This window comes from Lutjanus erythropterus, chromosome 5, assembly GCF_056507025.1.
Source record: "Lutjanus erythropterus isolate fLutEry1 chromosome 5, fLutEry1.hap2, whole genome shotgun sequence".
Lineage (NCBI taxonomy): Eukaryota > Metazoa > Chordata > Actinopteri > Lutjaniformes > Lutjanidae > Lutjanus > Lutjanus erythropterus.
The window spans coordinates 7,015,633-7,036,446 of record NC_139321.1 but is presented as its reverse complement, the minus strand read 5'-3'; the positions used below and the strand labels follow the sequence as shown (position 1 = coordinate 7,036,446).

General features: G+C 41.7%; 1 protein-coding gene across 3 annotated transcripts in view; it reads right to left on the bottom strand.

Annotated features, from left to right (window-relative positions):
- Window positions 1-246: 246 nt before the first annotated feature.
- ppp2r2ba (protein phosphatase 2, regulatory subunit B, beta a) overlaps window positions 247-20,814 on the bottom strand; it is a 68,731-nt gene continuing 48,163 nt past the window's right edge. For 2 of the 3 annotated variants that reach the window (XM_084718637.1, XM_084718638.1), the window contains exons 2-10: window positions 17,832-17,929; window positions 16,658-16,823; window positions 15,639-15,751; window positions 10,765-10,942; window positions 9,553-9,717; window positions 6,050-6,219; window positions 4,389-4,480; window positions 3,972-4,095; window positions 247-2,136 (exon numbers count right to left, since the gene is read on the bottom strand). In XM_084718637.1, coding sequence (XP_084574763.1) covers window positions 1,981-2,136; window positions 3,972-4,095; window positions 4,389-4,480; window positions 6,050-6,219; window positions 9,553-9,717; window positions 10,765-10,942; window positions 15,639-15,751; window positions 16,658-16,823; window positions 17,832-17,929 — 1,262 coding nt within the window. In that variant the 3' untranslated portion in view covers window positions 247-1,980. Of the gene's footprint in view, window positions 2,137-3,971; window positions 4,096-4,388; window positions 4,481-6,049; window positions 6,220-9,552; window positions 9,718-10,764; window positions 10,943-15,638; window positions 15,752-16,657; window positions 16,824-17,831; window positions 17,930-18,574; window positions 18,702-20,814 lie in introns of those variants that run through there. The other variant, XM_084718639.1, reaches the window with a different exon arrangement.

Genomic DNA, 20,814 nt, shown 5'->3' with positions numbered 1-20,814 from the left:
TGAATGAAATTAAGAAAATTGTGTCAGTGGCTAGTAATTTGAAATCAACCACCAACTGTGTCCAGCTGATGACAATCATGTTCCCACCCTTTTATACAACAGCCAGGCTGTCTTTACGTCTCACTCTTCATCCACAAGAGGGCGGCCTTGCACCACATGCAGCAATGAACACAGTCAGGGCATGAATCATGATTTACATTCAATATGAGTCAGCAACGTGAACAGAGGAGGTCCGACAATGCACGCTTTGAACTTGCACATCTTTATTCTTTTTTATTCAAAGAAAGTCCAGTAAGCATAAAGACTGCATGGTAATTAATTGCATTTCAATACATTCTGAGCTATAAAAGGTTTTTTTTTGTTTCAATTAGTGTCACAAAGGAGGTTGTTTAGAAGACATTACTGTTTAAAGGAATCACACTTAACAGTTCCCTGATTTCACAGAGTTCATTTAGACCTTTGACCTCTTTTCCTTGATGGGAGTTGGCTCTTAAAACAAATCTGAGACAACTGATCGGAGCTGAGTGCTGAAATTCAACCTGTTACTGTTCCGTGGGACATGGACAGGCACCGCAGCAATCTCAAATCAAACATTTTTTAAACTGGCTATTTCTGCAGAAAGAGTTTTAGTTGCATAGTGCCTCAGATGATCTGTAGATGTTCAGATATCTATGTGCAGGCTGTCAGGTTCATCAGATCCAACACATGCAAAAAAAAAGCTATGCTAGCATTATGTTACGCCAAGAAATCTCAAGTTTAAGTTCAATGAAAAGTTTACGCTTCTACCATCTACAGATCATTTTCAGTCCTATGCAAATAACCTAAAAATGTGGGTTCAGATTTTTTATTTTCAGGAATTTTGCAAAACAAATTAACGTGGCTTCGTCGTGTCTCTTGCAAACAGATGACATCAGACTGGTTGCGATGTGATAAGAGCAACTTATATATCACAGCGTCCTCCCCTGAACTCACAAGCATGTAGCTGGTGCTATCATGTAATTTTGACTACACTGCCTCAAGCACTTTTTCCACTTGGGATCCTCAGTGGAGCTTTTTTTCGTTTTTGTTTAAAGAGAAAGAGAAAAAACGAAAAACAAAAGAAAAAAATCCTACATGTCATTTGAAACATTCACACTCCTGCCTTGTATTCAGTCCCCTTCCCGCCCTCCCTCCCGCTCCCACTACATCAAACCCCGCACATACCAAAAGAAGGCACCACAGCTTCTAAACAGACTCATTGACCGAGAGAAGGACTCAAGAAAACAACAGCATTAAATAAAACCATTGACACAGCCTGGAGGGGCTTCATTCACATTACAGACTACAGCAGCCTCACCAGGGAGACACAGAATTGGTACTAGAAAGACTGACCACACGTTGTGTCACAGGCGGAGAAAACTCTCAGTTTCTGGGGTCGGGGATTAACAGTCTCTTCCTCTTCTGCAGCGGGTCGCACCGTCCGGAACGTCGCCTCAGCTTGAGGCCGCAGGGTCGATCACATGCACTCTAGCATGAGCAGGTTGAAAGAGAGGGGGCACTGTTGCTACATGACAATAAGCCATGAGGTTTCTGTCTGCCTGTGCTCTACTTTATGTTCAGTGTATCCACATCCAGCCTCTTTCCTCAGGGTCCAGAGGGCTGCTACATCATGTCACTCATGCAGCAATCCTCTCGTTGCATAAATGCACGGGATTCACTTCTTCCAGGTGTCCGCATGGCTAAATAAATTAAATTAGAAGTCAAATTGAAGAATGAAAGTCCATTCTTGATTTTTCGAGGAAGCTTTTTCCTCAAGTTGTATCCAGGTTGTATCCCCGCCTCCCAAAATTAACTCTGGATAGTCATCTCTGCACGTCCTCAGCAGATCAGCGGCGAAATTCAGCAACAAGACAGAGGGACAGGAGGAGAAGGATGTCTTTCTCCAACCCAGGAGCCCCTCAGGTGTGGGGGGGTCAGGGGTCAGCAGGGGCAGACTGCCTTTTAGTTGACCTTGTCTTGGAAGATGTAGAGGTTGTTGGTGGCTGCGACAGCGATGATGTTCTCGTGTGGGTGCCACGTGGTGTGAAGGATCTTCTTGCTGAAGTCTAGGCTGTCTACGCTGATCTCGTCCTTACGCCGCTTCCCGCCTACACACACCTGGAGGACAACGGCGGGGATAAAAGAGGCGTTAAGATGTGTGCACAATTTTGAAAGCATAAATAAACAGTGATTTCAGTGACGTTTTTTGTCCACTTGGGAGCAACAGAGCAAGCTGTGAAATACAACACTGACTTTTAGTCTAGTAGAAGAAGTAGATTTTTTGTAATCTGTAATTCTGTTTTTTAAGGACCCAAATGATTCCTAGATGCAAAATTTTCATGTTGCCAAGGTCAAATAAAGGCCCATGTGATTCATATACTCCTGAACCAGACAACATACAAAGACAAATTAATCTACAACATCTTTATTGGTGAAAAACAAAAGGCCACATAACACATTTTAGGATCATTACAATGTAACTTTTGCCATTTTGTCTCATAGTAGTTTCATGCAATATCCAAATGAAACTATTTTATTCTCTTATCTTATCAAGTGCAAGGTTATTAAACAGATGGCAAGAAAGAATATGAAATGAAAGTTTAATATGGATTAAAAGTCAGAGAATATGGACTGAACATGCAAAATAGCATAAATTACATTGTTATGCACCTAAAATATGTTATTTGACCTTCTCTGGTGTCAGAATTATATGAAAAAGCGCATTAATTTTTCTTCTGCCTGTTTTCTGGTTCAGGAATTATGAAAATCTGTGTTTTTCAACACTCTCATGGACAACAATTCAAGATGGCAGGCAAACAAATCCCATGAGCCATTAGTTGACCTTTGCAACATGAAAAATTCTTAACTAGACACCATTAGGCCCCTAAAAAAAGAGGTTACCAAAAAAAAAAAGCCTTATGGGTGCATTTGAGCTTATTTCTCCTACTAGATTAAAGTATTATCACCTCATAAAGTAGGTATGTGTTAGAAAACAGTTCCCTATTCACACATCCAGGAGAGACAGAGCACCATTAGCATTCCTTTCTGGTCATCTAACACTTAGGTCCATTATTCACTCTATTTTAGCTCTGTTTTGGGTTTCTACCAACCCGTGAAGGAAATATGTGGCTGAGACATGCTCCATTATGTTCACCAGCTCTTTGCTAAATTTGTCAGTTTTTTTTTTCCTGAAAACAGCTGCCTATTTTGGCTTGAAATGAGGTTGATGAGAGTGAACCAAAACAGTAAAGCTGCAGGCTGTAAAACCAAAACAGTGAGCTGAAAGACGATCCATAAAGCTGAAGGGGAACTGCACAAAGTCAGCTGGTGATTCTCTGTGGGTTCACCGCTTTCAGTGACCTCTCTCACATTTCACATATTAATCTGATCCATTGTTCATATAAACACATTGATTGGTGCAGCTTTAACCTTCAGCTGGACTGTTTGTTGTGAAGAGAGACAATGAAAAAAGAACAAAAGAGGATACATATACCCTACTGTAAAACGCTGATTAATCCAACTGTCTCTGAATAGAGCAATCGCTTCCCTCTAGGTTTTTTTTTTGTCATATTCCTGCTAGCAATCACAATTAATACAGTCCATGTATTCCACGCAGTGATATGATCAAACTAGAGTCACTATAAATTACAGTTAATTAATTATTCCCTTGTTCCAACTTCCAAAAAGTATGATAAAAGTTAAAATATTCTATTCCTCCTCTTGCTGGGGACCCCCTACAACCCACTCAATGAACCCTGTTGGTCCCCAGACCTCAGTTTGAAAACCACTGGCTTGTTCTGTGAAGATTCCCAGTCACCAGAATAACTAAAGATAATAATTTTAGGCCAAGTGGATGCCTCTTAAGATAGAGAGACCCTTGTAACATTAAACAGCTGCCTTGAACACAGGACCTCCAGACACCAGGTGACTTGTATTGATGAGTAGTGTTGTACCTTGCGAGGCTTGAGAATGGCTCTGGGTTTGCTGTTCTCCCTGGACGCCTCCAGTGTGACGTCGCGTTTTGTGTTCCGGTCGAACATTCGGAAGAAGTTGTTATAGGAGCCGGTCATTATGACGCTGTGGAGGAGCAAAAAAAGCAAGTACTGTAAGTCAAGATGCATAAATATAAAAGAGAAAACTGGCAATTAGGTATGGAAAATTATAACATACACTTATCATAAAAATCTGCACAATATAATATGTTATTTACAGGGAAGAGCTGTTCATATTTGTGCAAAGTGATCATCACTGAATGTGTAAAGTGTCACAGTATGAATATAAGAATATTTGAAAGGTACAAGATTGTAATCCAAACAAGATGTTTGTTAATGAAATGCACTGAGTCAGATGACATAAGAAGTAAATGTTACCTGTCTGATCCGTTCCAGACACACTCAAACTTGTCAAAGATGCAGTCGTTCTCATACAGAGAACAAAGTTTGCCTCTTAAATAGTCGTGAACCTGAAAAACAAATAAAAACATGACAGTCTCAAACCAGCCGGTGGATTATGGTCACACTTTTCCAGCCTCTAAAGTTCCACACAACTTTAAGCTGCACCGCCATATGCTCTACTTTCAGTAATCCCTCCAGACCTGGTGACCTACGCTAAGATGCTAGGTAGCAGGTGGAGGCGGAGCTGGAATTGAACAGAGAAATCCCTTGAGCCCAGCTGACGGCCTTATCAATCATGACCTGCCCTAAGATGGCTTCCCCTGATCACACAGCGTGGATCTGACCCCGGTGACCACACGGTGGGAGGTTTCGCCCTTCAGGTTGCATCAGCACGACCACTATCTGTCTTTTTTTTTTTTCTTTTAGAGACGTTCAGCTCAATAAGCCCTCCTGGGGTAATGGCTGGAGATGACACAGTTACAGATTGGCAGGCAGACAGTGAAACAGGATTATGTTGAGTGATTAGTCTGAAATCAATAAGTTTTCATTTGATCTCGGGCTAACCATTATTCGCTAACTCCACCAGCTGAGAATTATCTCTGGAGCCTTCAAACTGTCCAACACAGGATTTTCCCTGCCTATCTAGCTCACTGTCTTTGACAAAAATGCAGGCCTGAAGGCTTTTTTTTATGGCAAAACTATTGTGCCTATTATCAGCAACTGCTTTGGTGCGCTTGAGTGTGGAGGAGGCAGCACGGGAGTGACGCATTCACAATTTCTGCAAGATCAAAGTAATCGTGAGGCAAACCAATGTGTGTTTGTAATGAATGTTAAGTTAGCTTTAGTTACAGTAGATCTCAAACCTCAGTAGCCATTTATCTGTATTGGACAGATTATTTAAAAAACACCTACGCATGTCAGCGTAGTTATTTTCCCCTGATTAGTAGGTCAAAAGCTGTTCAAGCTGCTGTGTACTTTGTTCATTCATTAAGTCCATTAGTCAAAGGGCGTGACAGCGATCCCATGGTAATAAGACCTGAATCACTACTGTACAAGTCGGCCTCCTTTTCGTCCTCAGATGCAACAAGTGCTGCGCAAACTTCTGTCAGGTAAATAAACCGACTGAATGACACAAAGCCAACATTATTTTTTTACATTGGTAAAATTATACTAAATTGGTCTCCTGCAGCACACACCTATTTTCATTGCTAATGTAAAACTAATTTTACATACATTTCTGAACAGAAAATAACTGCAGTTTATTCAAAAGCTTCCTCATCATGTGACCCATCACCTCCAAATCAATACTGAATTGTATTACTACCATTACCTTTATTGGATTTTAGCTCTTCTTCTTTTTAATATATTTATGGAAAATGCATGATTTCATTTCAGTGTCAAGCTCTGTGCCGTTTTTTCCCTCAGCTTCTTTGTCTGCCCTCAAGTGACTAAGCAAAAAGTGATGATGTGACTTTGTTTCACACGAGTGCAGGGCACTCCAAAGGTGCACGCCCAAACTGTGTACAGCTGCGCATGCTAAAAATGTTCTCCTGCCTTTTCCACGTTTGACTGAAACAAAAAAAAAGAAAACAGGAAAAACCCTGAGACAGGCACATAAAAGCATGAGGAAAGCTCACCTGGTACGTCTCGAGTGGTTTGTTCTCCATTTGAAGGTCCCACACCTTGACAGTGAGGTAGTCCCTTGTCATCAGGTAGCGCCCGTTGTGGCTGAACTTCACGTCAGAGATGGACGAGATGATTTCAGAGAAGAAGGAGCGAGTGGAGGGATCCTCTGGTTCCTCAAAGTCTACGAGAGATAAAAAAAACAAAAAAACAAAAAAACAAAAAGAAGTTATCATCTGACAGAGCGAACACATTTTACGCTGCAGGAGGTCGCCGCTTAAAAGAGATGTTCTTCCTCCTGCAAGTCTTTTAATCATTCACGGCGAGAAAACACAAAGCAGACTTTGTTTGGGGTGGCGGGGGCTGTCATTAGCGGACGGTTACAGCCACAACAATGCCTGCATGCGGGGTTTTGCTGCAGCAGCTGCATCTCTTCAGTGTTATTTCTGTGTGTGTGTTTAGGGAGGCAGTCGTGGGTCAGCATGCTGGGTAAATATTGGTTATGATTCATATTGATTCTGGCAGCTGCTGATCTGTGTGCAGGCCAGCACGCTGGGGATAAGAGCCAGGCATTCCATCGTTAGCTGTCAACTTATTGTTCCTCCTCCCACCCTTCCTCCCCCCCCTCTCTCTGCTCTCCATCTTTCCAAATATGCCCCCACCCTTCCTCTCCCCCTCCTCTCCCCTCCCTCCCTCCCTCCTCCTCCTCAGCTGAGGCCTGGAGAATCGCTCTGTGATGTGCCAACGGGGAGTCTAACAAGGGATGCGGCATGAGAGATGAAAAAATAGGGGTGGGGGGGTAGGGGGGGGTGAGGAAGGGATAAGAAAAACAAATCAATGTCAAAGTGTTGGGCCCATTTGAGCCCCGCTGGATTTGTGTGTGTGTCAGTGAGTGAGTGCTGGTGTGTGCAGTGTGTGCATGTATATATGCATGTGTGTGTGTGTGCGCGTCCCTGCCCTCCCTCCCGGTGTATAATAGGGTCCCGTGGGAGTCAGCATGGGGGCTGTTTGGTCCCCCTCTCTCTCTGTCCTGGGGCTCAGCGCTTTGGCAATCCTCCACCTACCCCTCCATCCATCCATCCATCCTCATCCTAACACTGATTGATACCAGCAGCCTCACAGATTTACAGGTGCAAGAGGAGAGACAGTGTGATTGTGTGTGTGTCTGTGTGTGTGTGTGTGTTGTTTGTGCAGAAGGTTCAGGAAGTTTTGTGTGTGTGTGTGTGTGTGTGTGTGTGTGTGTGTGTGTGTGTGTGTGTGTGTGTGTGTGTGTGTATGTGTGGGCGGGAGGGAGGGCATTATCCATCGCTCTGAGCCATACGCGTTCATGCAGTGAGACAGTAGGTCGGTATTAACAGACCTGTCCTGAGGCTAACGAGAGCACCTGCCTGCTCTGTGAGTGTGTGTGTGTGTGTGTGTGTGTGTGTGTGTGTGTGTGTGTGTGTGTGTGCATGTGTGTGTGTGTGTGCGCACTGCAAGCACCTGTCAAGTAATGGCATGTATTTGTACGTGCATGTGAATATCACAACTTAAAGGTAGAATCTGCAACATTCAAAGTAAAAATCAAACATTATTCTCTGAATGTTTTGCAGCAGTTACGTTATAAACGTTAATAAACATTAGATTTCAGCATTTCAAATGATTATTTTAGCACCCTATGCCTACCACAGAAGAAAAGTTATATTGACTCAATACCGCCTGTAGTGTCCCTTCTCCTTACTTTGCTCTCCTTACGATAATCTGATCAAATCACCAGGTAAGATCATCATTTAACCTAAAAAAGATCAAGTCTGTCACCAAGTTTGTCTGGACAAATTAGCAAATGGCAACTGTAATTTAGGCATAATGTCACTGAGGTTCAGGATCCAACAGTTTTTCCATTCATCCCGCTGATGCCTCACATCTGTATCCACCTTTGTCCTCTTAAAAGGCTCAGTTTTTTGGTTCAGCAGCTTTTAAAAACTTAGTTTTGGTTCTCCACCCTGTTGGTAGTGCATCCCATCACACAGCAGCTTTTAGGCAAGTTTTCTGCTGTTTGCTTGCAGACAAAAAGGATGAGAGAGCATCTTTATGCAATATAAAGTCAATGGAGACAGATGAATTATTTCCCCTCCTGTGTGGGCGGGGCTTAATTGTGCTCTGGCTCTATTGGCTGAGGGCTGCACACCACTGCCAAACAGGCTGAAGCTGAAGCAAAACATGAGAAAATATGGAGAAACAGGCAGAGGCCAAGGTCTCTGCAGGTACAGTCACCACACACACACATGATTTAGAGGGATTTAGAGGGGGTTTTTTTAGGAAAATGTTGCTTAAAAATTTACCCCCAAACCCAAACTATTCATATTATTTATCCCTCAAATAAATGCACATGTAAAATTCAACAGGCCGCGTTAGCACACAGTCCAGCGAACACATCAATACGTCTGAGGAAATGACTGACGTTATTGAACAACAAGGTGTGTCCATGAGGGACTAATGCGATTGCTCTTAAGCCATTGATTTTCCAGCCAAAATGTCAATGTATTCATTATTCATTTGCCCAAAGTGTATGCACGCGATGTTAAGCTTCAGAAAAGGCCATTCATTGTTTGAAACACACAGGAAGAATTATTGATGGGTTATCAATCCTGGCATATTAAGCAGCGGGGGGTGGGGGCGGTGAAGGCTGCGTGTCCCGACCACACAAAGGTGGAGCCGGAGCAGAAACATCGAGTGTGAATTTGCCTCCGTGTCATTATGTGTCACAGTCGGTTTTCCCAGGTCTATCGCCATGATGTTGTCATGCATTTACAAATTTAGATGAACCTGCAGAACTCTCTTCCACGCTCACATTTTCTTTAAAGCAAACTGTACTTATAATACAACTTGAGGATTCATTCATTCAAGGGATTCATTATAAAAAAAATGGATTCAATTTAATTCAAAACAGTGCAAGAATTACTTTTATGCTGAAGCTTGCTATTTTTTCTATTTCTTTCTCTTGTTTAATGCTACATACAATTTGTGTATAACAATATGTGTGCAATTATTCTGTGCAATCATCCATTACGGTCATGTACATCTGTTTAAGTGACAGGTAGATATAGTTTTTTTGTTGTTATCATATTTGTATTATCATTTTTTATCGCTCGATCACTCTTTTCTACTGCTACTACCACTACTACTTTTCACTCTTGTTTGCCTGGCACAGGTAAATTTAAATAAAGTTTATCTTAAATTATTTTATCTTAGAGAGGAGATTTGGGAGTAACATTTTGATAATAGAGCAGGATCATCAAATTTACATAATATTTAACAATTAAATGAAGAAAGACAAAAGAAAAATTCTAAAAATCATGCTGCAGCTTGAGTTTTACAGTTTTTTTGTTACCTGGTCAGTAAAGAGACACAATGAGGCACCATATAATAACATAATAGAAAAAAAGGGATCATGTGACAGGAAATCTATAAAGATAAATGTTGGGTCTTCCTTGTCTTTCTCATCATTCTCCCGATGTTGCTCTGTGCTGGTACTCACATTTGCAGTGTTTGTCACAGAGCGCGGCCTGCCTCATGTCACACAGGCGTATTGAGCCCTTGCTGCTGCTGTAGGCGAAGGTGTGACACTGCTGGGGATGAAACTCTGCTGAGGTGATCACCTCCGTCAGCTCCTCCATGTTGGCTGGCTTGATGTCAACAATGTCTGAGAGACAGACGCTAAGGAACAACTGTGAGACGGATACTGTGGACCACGACTCTGACTCTGCAGCGACGTCCGTGTCCCCGGCCGGCTTTACTCTCCGTCAGTTGGCTAAATAACAGTCCATTCGCCTCCTCCCTCGAGATGTCTAAATGGGTTCTATGGGTACTGAGAGCCTCCCCTTTACAGACGTGCCCACTTTATGTTAATCTGAAGCAGTTTTGATCAAACAAAAACATGCACTTATTTGCATGAAGTATAAAGGCATCATTTTTTCTTATTACATTTGAATATTTCTGCATACTGAGGTCCCTGAACAGTATTAGAATTGCATACATTAGCTGTAACTGGAATGCTCAAACTTTTGTGGATTCAATGAGCCCAACTGTATTCATGTGTGATGATGTTAGTCCTCATGGTAGCCATTTCAATGTAGTTTTGAAACTTGACCTATTATAATTTGATCTGTTGGGACCTCTAGGATGATCACAGCCTCGTGAAACTTCATAACCACAAACCAAAGACCTGGAGCGTTCAGAGGATGGATGCTTTTCCTGCGTATATTGACAGTAAGAGGGTTTGTGAGCAATTCCTACATCAGAAGTGCATGTAATCCAATCCTGTTCTTGTGGAAAATCTCCAAAATGTCAAATGTTTGTGATAACAAATCACAGCATGACTTCTGCTATGGTCTTCCTCAAAGTCTTAGCATCTTAGTGTGGTATTTTGGAGGGCTTTTTGGCATTTTTTCAATCAATTCTCAAGGGGAAATGTGCCCAAAATCAAAATAATACATTCTAAACTTTGAAAATGTGAGGTGCCTAACGATAACATAATGTACAGATTTATGACCAGAAAAAGTTAACAAGCAGTGCTGAGCTGAATCTCAAATTAATCCTCAGACTCCAAAATTTCAGATGATGTATACCACTTCTTTGTGACATATACTGTTCACCTTCAAAAGATCGGAAGAGACTGTAATTTTAGCTCAGAGAAAAAAGTGGCACTTTGTTCAATAACACGGATGACAAAACCCGAGTGAGAGGATACTGAAGCTGCGATCGGTGATCTCCAGGTTCCACAGGTTCACCCTGAGGTCATCGGTGGAGATGAACGTCTGAAGGTCAGAGTTGACAGAGATGGAGTTGATGTGGTAGGTGTGGGCGTTGCTGAACACACGCCTGGCTGTAGCCTCGACCATCAAGTCCATCGGCTGCAGCACCGGCACCTATGAGTGATGAAGACAGGTCAGTTAGAGACGAAAGACCAATATTTAAGCTGGTCTGTTTAGATATTTATCTGTGTGTGTGCACGGCTGCTTGTGTGCATGAATTTTGTGTGTGTGCATGAATATGCCGCATGTGAATCACAACTAGATGACTCCAGGGATTCATATGACATTTACTCCACAAATCTTAATGAAACAGAGACAGCGAGCGAGGGGCTCGGGGGCTGTTTGATGAGCTGGTTCAATCAGACTGTGAATATCTGTTTGCTACACGGCTACTCTGCCATCACACCTCCCTCCCTCCCTCTCTTTCATATAAGTGCTGAAGAAGTCACTCCCGTTCCCTTGTTTGTGCGAGAGAAAGGGAGAAAAAGGGAGAAAGCGAAGGAGGTGGAAAGAAAGATGGCCCAAGGGCATCGCTAGGCCCTGCTGAGGAATGATAACTGAACTCTGCAGAATTAAGACAAGCTCACACACACACACACACACACACATATATATATGTACACACACAGTTGCACAGTGCTGCTCGGGCTTCAAAGACACCCAGCACCAGTCTGCATGCAGCCCCCCGTTGGCCAGATAAAACCCAGACAAAGAGAGCAGGGAGGGGAGGGAGCGAGGAGAACAAATCGACTGCTTCTTCCCTTTTTCTCTCGTCCGTTGCTGGCACTGACAGAGAGACATGGCAGCCCAGCAGGCTGCTGTATCTCCATGGGTGTCACTTCATTTCCATGTCTTTCACTGGCTGTCCAGAGAGACACGGACCGTATTAACCCGTAACCCCCAACACTGACAGTTACATCGTACAGCTTGCTCCAAATGACCTAATATATTCTCCTCCTGATAGTATGTAAAACAGGATATTTTAAATTGAGATATTTCTGCTTTAAAAAGTAATAAATACACTTAGAAATATATTCACAATACAGAATTTTAAAGCCGTCTTTTAACCAGATGAAACACAAAAAGGACATAAAATTTATGGGGCTAGAATAGTGACATTATAAAAACAGACTTGTACTAAAAAAGTTGTATTGGCACTAATAGACAATAAATAAAAATGATTTCATTTTATTATAAATGTTGTTAGATTCTAATTCTAATCATCTGATTCAGCTCAGGTTTTGTTTTCAATGCTAAATCTTATTTTCAATGCTAAAATTGTAATGTTTTGTGTTTTATTTGATCTGATTCTTATTTTAAAACAAACAAACAAAAAAAAACAAACACCAGAATAAAAAAAAAAAAAAAAATCAAATACAATTTTCTTCTGGTACAACTTTGTAAAAGTTGTTTTCTTTTCAGTTCAAGTTTTCTTTTCAATGTCAGATGTTATTTTCATTGTTTTAAACACAGCTAAATGTAACATGACAGTTATGTTAAAGGACAATGTAATAATAAAGTTTTATGCATGTTGTGGTTAGTCACGTTCACTGACTTCCTTCCTCACTCTTTAACGTATCCGACATAGTCCGTGTTTTCCCAGAAGTTATAGCAACTAGCATCGAGCTAGTTAGGAAACACACTGTTACCTTGAATAAATTAGAGATTTCTCTACATTTAAACAATGTTGGAAACATTTTAGTGCCCAACTCAACCAAATATACTGTATAACATAGAGTTTAACAGCATTTTGGACATTTTAATGCAGAAATGTTACATATTATCACTTTAAAGCCATTTATTTTTTTTAAAACAGCACATCACGATCAGAAAACAACACAAAAGGGACATAACTTACGGGCTACAACTGTGACAGTATAATTTTGGCATTAAAAAAAAAACTTGCATTGAAAACTAAACTTGAACCGAATTGGAAATGTCACTGAAAAACACATCAGAATACAAAAAATATAATATAATATAAAAATATATAAAATATAATATAATATATTTTTAATGTCTGTTTTATTTTTCAGTGAAAAGTTAATACAAAGTTTAATAAAAGTCTTTCAATTCCAATATTTCCTTTTTTCAGTTCAGGTTTTGTTTTTGATGCTAGAACTGATTAATCATTTCAGTCATTTTTCAAGCAACGTCCTGGTTCCATTTTTCTTAAAGAAAGGATTTGCTGCTTCTCTTGATTACAATAAATTCAGAGTCTTTGGGTTTTGGACTGTTGGTTGAACAAAGGAAGCTATTTGAAGACGTCACTTTAGACTACAGTTTTTTAATATTTTATAGACTAAATGATTAATGAATAATTTATTATTACTTAGTTATTTACAGCTGTATATTTATTTTCATGTGACTGTTTTTGCTCCGTGATAATTTGTGTTTTAAGGAGAAACTGAATGTGAGACTTAACACGATACAATAAAGAGTAGCTGTTTGATTTTTTTGGGCTATATTTTGGAATAATTTTTGGAAAGCTCTTCCCTTTCCTCCTCTTCATTCTCCCCCCTGCGTAGATTTCACAGCCTCTAAACAGGATTGCCACAGTCCCGGCCTGTCCTCCAGGTTGCTATGATCCCCTGGCCAGCCAGACAAAGAGGGACAGACACGCTGAACACAGCACTAATCTACTATGGCAGACACACACACACACACATACACACACACACACACACACACACACACACACACACACACACACACACACACACACACACTGTCCTATGTGCCTGGCTGCTTTGTGTGAAAATTAAAGAGGTAGTGGAGTGATAAGAGTGAGAGAGAGAGGAGGGGGGGAGAGAGACAGAGAGGATGATCCCTTCATGGTCTTCACCTCAGTGAACATATCGATCACTCACTCTCACTTTCTTCTGCCAGCAAGTTCAACATTATCCAACGATTGTGTGTCAGAGTGTCATTTATCAGAACCGAACGTGGGCATCAATTCAGCGAGTATTTTAAAAGGGAAATCTGACCGATAGAACGGGCATACGGTATGTGTTGCTAAGACGTTTATGGAGGATTAAAGGCTATCATAGCATAATGGCTGAATGCTAAATTTTGATTTAATCAGCTTAGCTGAGCTCTGCGTATTCAGACGTCAGACCACTCGACATGCAAACTGAGGACAGGCCTTTTTCACAGAAGACGTTTTGACATGTCACAGCAGGAAAAGCACAGGTGCTAATTATAAAATGAATGATGGCTAAATTCCATTTAGCTGCCTGGGTTTCAGGGTCATATTACCCAATCAACATGTCTGATGTGAAAAAGTCTATTATCAACATGCCTTTCTAGAAAGACAGGTGCATTCAAAACTTTTGCTTTTTAATTAACGGTAATTATCATGAACTGCTAAACTGCTGAAGGGCTCGATTTTGGGAAATACACTCATGCACTTTCTTGACAAGAGTTGGATGAGAAGTTTGATACGACTCTCCTACAGTATCTGTCAATCTAAAGTTGCTGCTAGCAGGCAGCTAGCTTAGCATCAAGGCTTGAAATGAGAGGAAATAACAAGCCTGGCTCTCGCAAAAGGTAACAAAATTCACTTACCGGCACCTCTAAAGCTCAATAATTACCAAACTACGTCTAGTTTGTTTAATCTGTGCAAAGTTTATAATAGTTTAACATTTTTATTTGTGACCTTTAGAGTTGTCAGTAGCTGGATTTTGTTACCTTTCCTGGGGTGAGGCTAATTGTTTTCACTTGTTTGTGTCATGGTTTGGGGTTTTAGATTTTGAAAAATCTTGGGTTTCCTTCTGTTTCTATTGCCTTTGTCTTTTTTTTCCAATCTTCTCTGATTACTGATCAGTTTCACCTGTCCCTGATTTTGGGTCAGTTCTCTTGGTTTTCTCGGTTACCAGTCTTGACATGTGTGACAGTGTCCAGTCCTTATGCTAAGCTAAGCTAAGCAGCTGTTGGCTCCAGCTTCATATTTACTGTACAAACATCAGAGTCATATCAATCTCACAGCAACAAAACAAACAAGCGTATTTCCCAAATGTTAAACCATGTGTCTGGTTATAAAGATGGTACAATCTAACTGAAAATGTGCCGTTGCAACATTAACAAAAAGTCTGAAAAGAATAAAAGAATAAGAATTAAAAAGAAAGATAATGAATAGATATTAACATAAAGACATATTTTACAAAACGTGAAATTATCACCTACTGGCCAGACTTTATGAAACTTGTAGAAGGGTGCAGCATGAGCCAAGGAAGAAGCCATTAAAATTTTAAGTAGATCTGAATTGCAGGGCAGATGACATGAATTATTTTTCTTTTTCGTTAACATTACAAGATAAGTCATTTGGCCTTGGTGCTCTGAGCGCCCTTCTGGTTGAGATTATTCTTCTTGTTATAAATGAAAACACTGGAAAATTGTTTTCAACAGTATGGAAATAAAATAAAGATATCAAACGTCTAAAATAATAATATCCATGGAAAATTGCAAATTTATATCAGCATTGAGGCCATAATGACTTTGACAGCCCTATAGCTCATGGTGCACTTTGGGGATTTAAAATGAGCCACTTTTATTAAATATTAATGGAAATAGTTGCAGTAAGATGTCATATTTCACATTTATAGGAAAGTAACACATTACTGCAGTCTCCATTTTCTACGTCTGTGTGTAAAAGAATCCAGATCCTGAGGCTGTAGCTTGAAATGTTTTGTTTTTCTTTCTATTTGAGATTCATCTGAAACGTTCCTCAGATCACAACCTGATATTTGACCCCGGGGCCACACCTCCATGTGACATTTCGGGTGGTGTCAGACCTCGTGTGACCTCTTACCCGTAGCGACGTGATGGTCGACGGGTTTCTGATCCGTCCATCCTCGTCCTTCAGGTTGTAGCCCTCCGGACGCTTGTCTCTCTCACTGATTTTCCACAGCTTCACCGTCTTGTCTGGGATGGATACATCACACAAACACACACACACACACACACACACACAAACACAAAATACAGTTAGATCATGGCTCACTACAGTGAATCTCAGATACAAGATGGATGCGGGGGGTTGGGCGGCCAATCTGGCATGTAGCTGGGCGGGAGCCAGCGAGAATGATGAATGGCGGCTCCTGTGAACGTTCTGATGTCACTGATATCAATCTACAAGTTGACTCCATTTCCCAGCTGCAGTATAGGAAAAAAAATAAAAGCCATCTGGGCGTGTTTCAATTCTGTATCACACAAACACCAGTTACATCTCATCTTCTCGGTCTAGTGAAGGGGATGGCGGCAGCAGTCAGGTTGTTGGTTTTTTTTTTTCTTTTAATTTCCGCTGTGAATATTGGTGTCGGAGCAGCGAGGCCATCGCCACAGGACCCTCCGCCATCTGCTCCAGCCACTAGCACTTCTGTAGCAGCCATGCATGAAACCCACAATCTGCAAGACGTCTCTCTGCTGACGTGTGTGTGTGTGTGTGTGTGTGTGTGTGATGGTGGTACATGCTTTGATATATGCATGTGTGTGTGTTCCTGCTGTGGCGGCCATGCATGAAGTTCTCAATCTGAGGCGCATCTGCTGGTGGCACTTGCTCAGCCAAGCGAAAGACCAATACGTTCACAGAAATAGTCAAGAAGACATTTTCATGTGATATTAATAACATGTCCTGTTACATCAGCTGCATATCTGCCCGTTCTGCAGAGCGAGGGATGAATCATGCCTTTACGTGACACTGTTATTGAGTAACAACAACACAAGGCCCACTTATAAACACGCTCTCACGACAGAGGAACGGTTTCTGTGACTGTTTTGCCTCTCGTGTCGCTCCCACGGCACTGAGGTCGCCTCAGCTATCTGACTGACCGTTGGTGGACAGCAGGAAGTAGGCGGCGTTCTGCTGAGGAAGCCATTTGATCTTGTTGATCTTCTCCTCGATCTCCAAACTCTTCAGGTAGTCAAACTCCGGCTCGTGACTCTGGAATGTGCTGTAAACATTGTACTCCCCCCGACGCTGGGGCTGGCTCTTACTCTGCAGGAGAAGCACAGAACGAGAAACACGATGAGACACTGAGACCTATTTGCTCTTAACTCCAGATGATTCAATATTGACTCATGCAAATTTGTCATAAAGAGTTTAATTCCTTAACAAGATGTCCAACATTTGAGAACAAATCATTGCTGGTATGAACATACTTAAATGTACCCTTAAATACCTTTAATACATAAACATTTCTAGCTATGCTGGCAGTGGTTTTGGCATCAACAGCCTGTTGATCGGTCCAGACTGAAACATCTCAAAAAGTATTCCACAGAAGATGAATCCTAACTACTTTGGTGACTTTGGCATCTTTTTTTTTCCACCATCGTTTGGTTTATGACCTGCTTTCACGTTGTGTTTAGTCCTAAATAGCAAATCTTAGCATGCTAATAGGCTGAACTAATACTGTGAACATTGTAAACATTATACCTGCTAAACATCAGCATGTTGGTATTGTCACTGTGAGCATATTAGCATGCTAATGTTGTACTTCAGTGCAGCTGTAGACTCAGTCTTGTTTCTGCATTGTTCCACAACATTACATATATATTATATATAATATGTTTAGCTTGTTCTAGCACTCCATTGCAGCTACAGTATATGGCACATTTACACTGAAACAACATTCACTTTTATGATGCTATATTTTATAGCTGCTCCATTACATGAAATGTAAAATTCTAGATGTACGCTGCACCATTTGCTATCATAGGAAACATTTTAACTGACATTCTGAATAAAAATGTTAGTGGTTTTAAACAATGCTTTTCCATGTAGTTTACAATGATGGCTGCACTTAATCTTCTTTGTGGGCAAAGAGATTCTTGTTGCTTGTGGTTTTAAAGTATTTACTGCTGAATTCCCAGCTAGCAATTCAAATATGCATATTTACTTGCTAGTTATCTAAAAGCAAACAATCCAACTTTAATGTTTCAATGCTGTCAAATCTTTTCAGCAGTGGGGAAGCATAATTAGTGTTGCATTGTTGGCATTTCCTACCTCCTGCTCCCTCTGGAAGACAACCACTCTGCCCCCTTTATCCCCGGTGGCCAACAGCTCCCCCGATGAGTTAAACTCGACCGTTGAGATAATGTCAGCTGCAACACAGGAAGCAGAGCGGGGAAGGGGGAGAAAATGTCAGCGTGGACGTGCACAAAGCTGTCAAGGTATCAGCCAGACAAAAAGAAAGATTTCAGTGAGATCTGGTAGAGTGACTTCTGAAAAAAAAACCTGTCAGGGTGAAGGGAGGGAGGAGGAATCTCGTGACAAACCAAACCACAGAGGACTCTTCAACACGGATACCCTAGTTTGGTGGATATGTGGGTTAGGAGAAGCCGCTGGATGAGTCACTGCATGATATCAACCAAATCACACCCTTGTGTGATTGAAGTGAGCCAATGTGTGTCATTTAATTGCACCCCTGCTTTTTTAGAGGACGACTAATAATGCCATTCACCTCCTCACCTCCTGGCTGCAAGACCCCGTGCTGCTCAGAGACTCTCCTGCTCCTTCATTAAAAAACACTGTCATAAACCTTCAAACCATGCCCTTTTTGTGCTGCATGTGCGTCAAAGCAAGTGCGGCACACTTTTAAACTTCCAATCTCTACAGTGTATCAACAGGATAACAAAAATATAACAGCAACAAGATAAAATCACTCCATTCATACTGTATCACCAACGTTTCTCAGTATCTCTGCTGCATTGCTACAGTTTCCCCAAAAGTAAATAACAGACACCTACCCTTAAGGTAGCTTTTCCTCTCCTCCTCAAAGACATACATCTGCCTGGATTTAGGAGAGGCTAATGGTGACTGTAATTATTATACAGCCCCAGGCTAAAAAGGCATAGCATAATTTCTGTCATGCACACACACACACACACACACACACACACGGACACGTATGCACACACACCACAGCAGAGGCTAGCCCTCTGTTTAACAGTGACAATAATATTAGACAGAGACAGAGAGAACGAGAGAGAGCTTGTTGTTTTGTACCCCCCACGCCCTCTGTGGACCTGCTACTGGCGGAGCGCTGAACAGGAGAGGGGAATGTTGCTATGGAGACCATTTCCATCTCTAGCGGCAGTCGGAGGGGTGTATATGTGAGTGTGTGTGTGTGTGTGTGTGTGCCAATAGCACTCAGACTTAGTTGCTGATGCTAGCTGTAATTCAGCAGACAGAGAGAGTGCTGCAATAGAGTGAAAACCTGCTACTGCATCTGGGGGAGTGTGTGCAGTTCAATGCAGCACACAACTTCAGACAATAGAGTCCCTGTAGACGGGCTCGTCGCTTCACATAAAGCTGCTGTGCGTGGTGGAAATGACTAAGCGGCACGTCTCCGAATGTATGTGTGCGTGCATGTGTGTTTGCGCGTCCTCCCCTTGCTCCATTTAATTGTCGAAGAGAAAGCCACATTCAGCCACGAGGCCGAAGGGATTCTTGTCGCCATGTGCTGATAATGACGTGAGGATAGAGGGGGGCGTTCCCAATCATATTTAAATGTAGAAACTAATAATGTTTCCCCGACAAGACTCCCTCTGACCTAATTACAGGCTGGGAGTACCCCGCTGACACACCATATTGTCATCGCATACACCCTTGCGAGCGCACATCTTTCATTCTGCACTTATCTCTCTTCGTGTATCTGCATGTTGTAACTACCCTCTGAGCAGGCCTCTGGTTGGGCGGAGTCGGGTCATCAGGGAGATTAAGCTCACCTGAGAGAGGAATTTATAAACTAAAGACAGACAGCCAGTCTCCCTCTCTCCCCTGGCTTCTACCCTGTTTGATTTTGTTGTATTTAGTTTGTCTTTAATTTCCCTTTTCCTTTTCTGTTGGTGAATATTATTACTTTTTTTTTTTGGCCAGAACCTAAACAGTTTTGGACTGGCAGTGACAGCTGGTATGCAATAAAACTTCAATTTTAAGCCATTTCTACTTTGATTCTGGCACCCAACAACACAGCAAGGTGATTCTTGCTTACATGGCCTCCTACTCTGAGGTGACTCGTGCTCGCCTCCAGTTTTTCCTTTGTTTTGCCTCCAGTTAACATCGTGACATAATCAAGATGTTGACTCTAAAAGGGTCGATATGTAAAATAAACCCTAATAAGCTGATTTAAACTCACATGTGATCTCCCCTACTTTGTCCAGCCTTGAGTTGTAACAAACTGAGGGCTCGTCCTTGTGGCAGTTTGGCCTGGTAGCTTGCATGTTGTCAAAATTGACTCTTTGCTTAGGCCCACCTCCAAACAGCAACTGTCCAATCATAGCTTAGCAACCGTAACTATAGCTGTCAAGCTTTCCATCTGTCTCCATGTTGAAGGTGTGCAGGAGGCTCTGAGAAGCGTGATACTCAGCGTTTCATGAGTCTGGACGGTGGCGTCTTTTTTTATAGTCTCTCAAAAATGTGAAACACAAGAGCACACGTGTGGTGAGTGGATTAAACTCTGTCTTCGTCTGCTCTAACATAAGCTGCAAACAATAGCATTTCTGGCTAACTAACACTAGCTTACTAGCACAGTAACTAACTCCAGGCACACTTGTTAGATACCACTGCATCTGCATTTGTTCTGTGGGGTTTTGAGAAGGAGGATGTGGACTCATTCAGAATCAAAGTGGGCATCTCACTCTGGTTCGCTGTCTCAGGTCTAAGCTGGGTTAGCTTAGCTCTTATACTGGCTGTCTTGTCAGTTTTTGGTTTTTGTTTCAGAGGAGAGCAATACTCTAGTCCTGTCCTTTTGTTTTTGGTTCAAACACGGTAAATGTTAGTTCATTGTGCATTTAGGTGTCTGTTTGGTTACTGGAGGCAGTGAAAGTACACCTCTGGATCATGTCTGTCGTTTTCCGGGGGTGGACTTTCTGGACCCATTACTTTCCAGCGAATAAGTAACTCCCATCAGTCGCTTCCTCAAGACTTGTGTAGAGCTTAGACCTCATGCATGCACAGAGATGTGTAGTGCAACTCGCCCAGCACA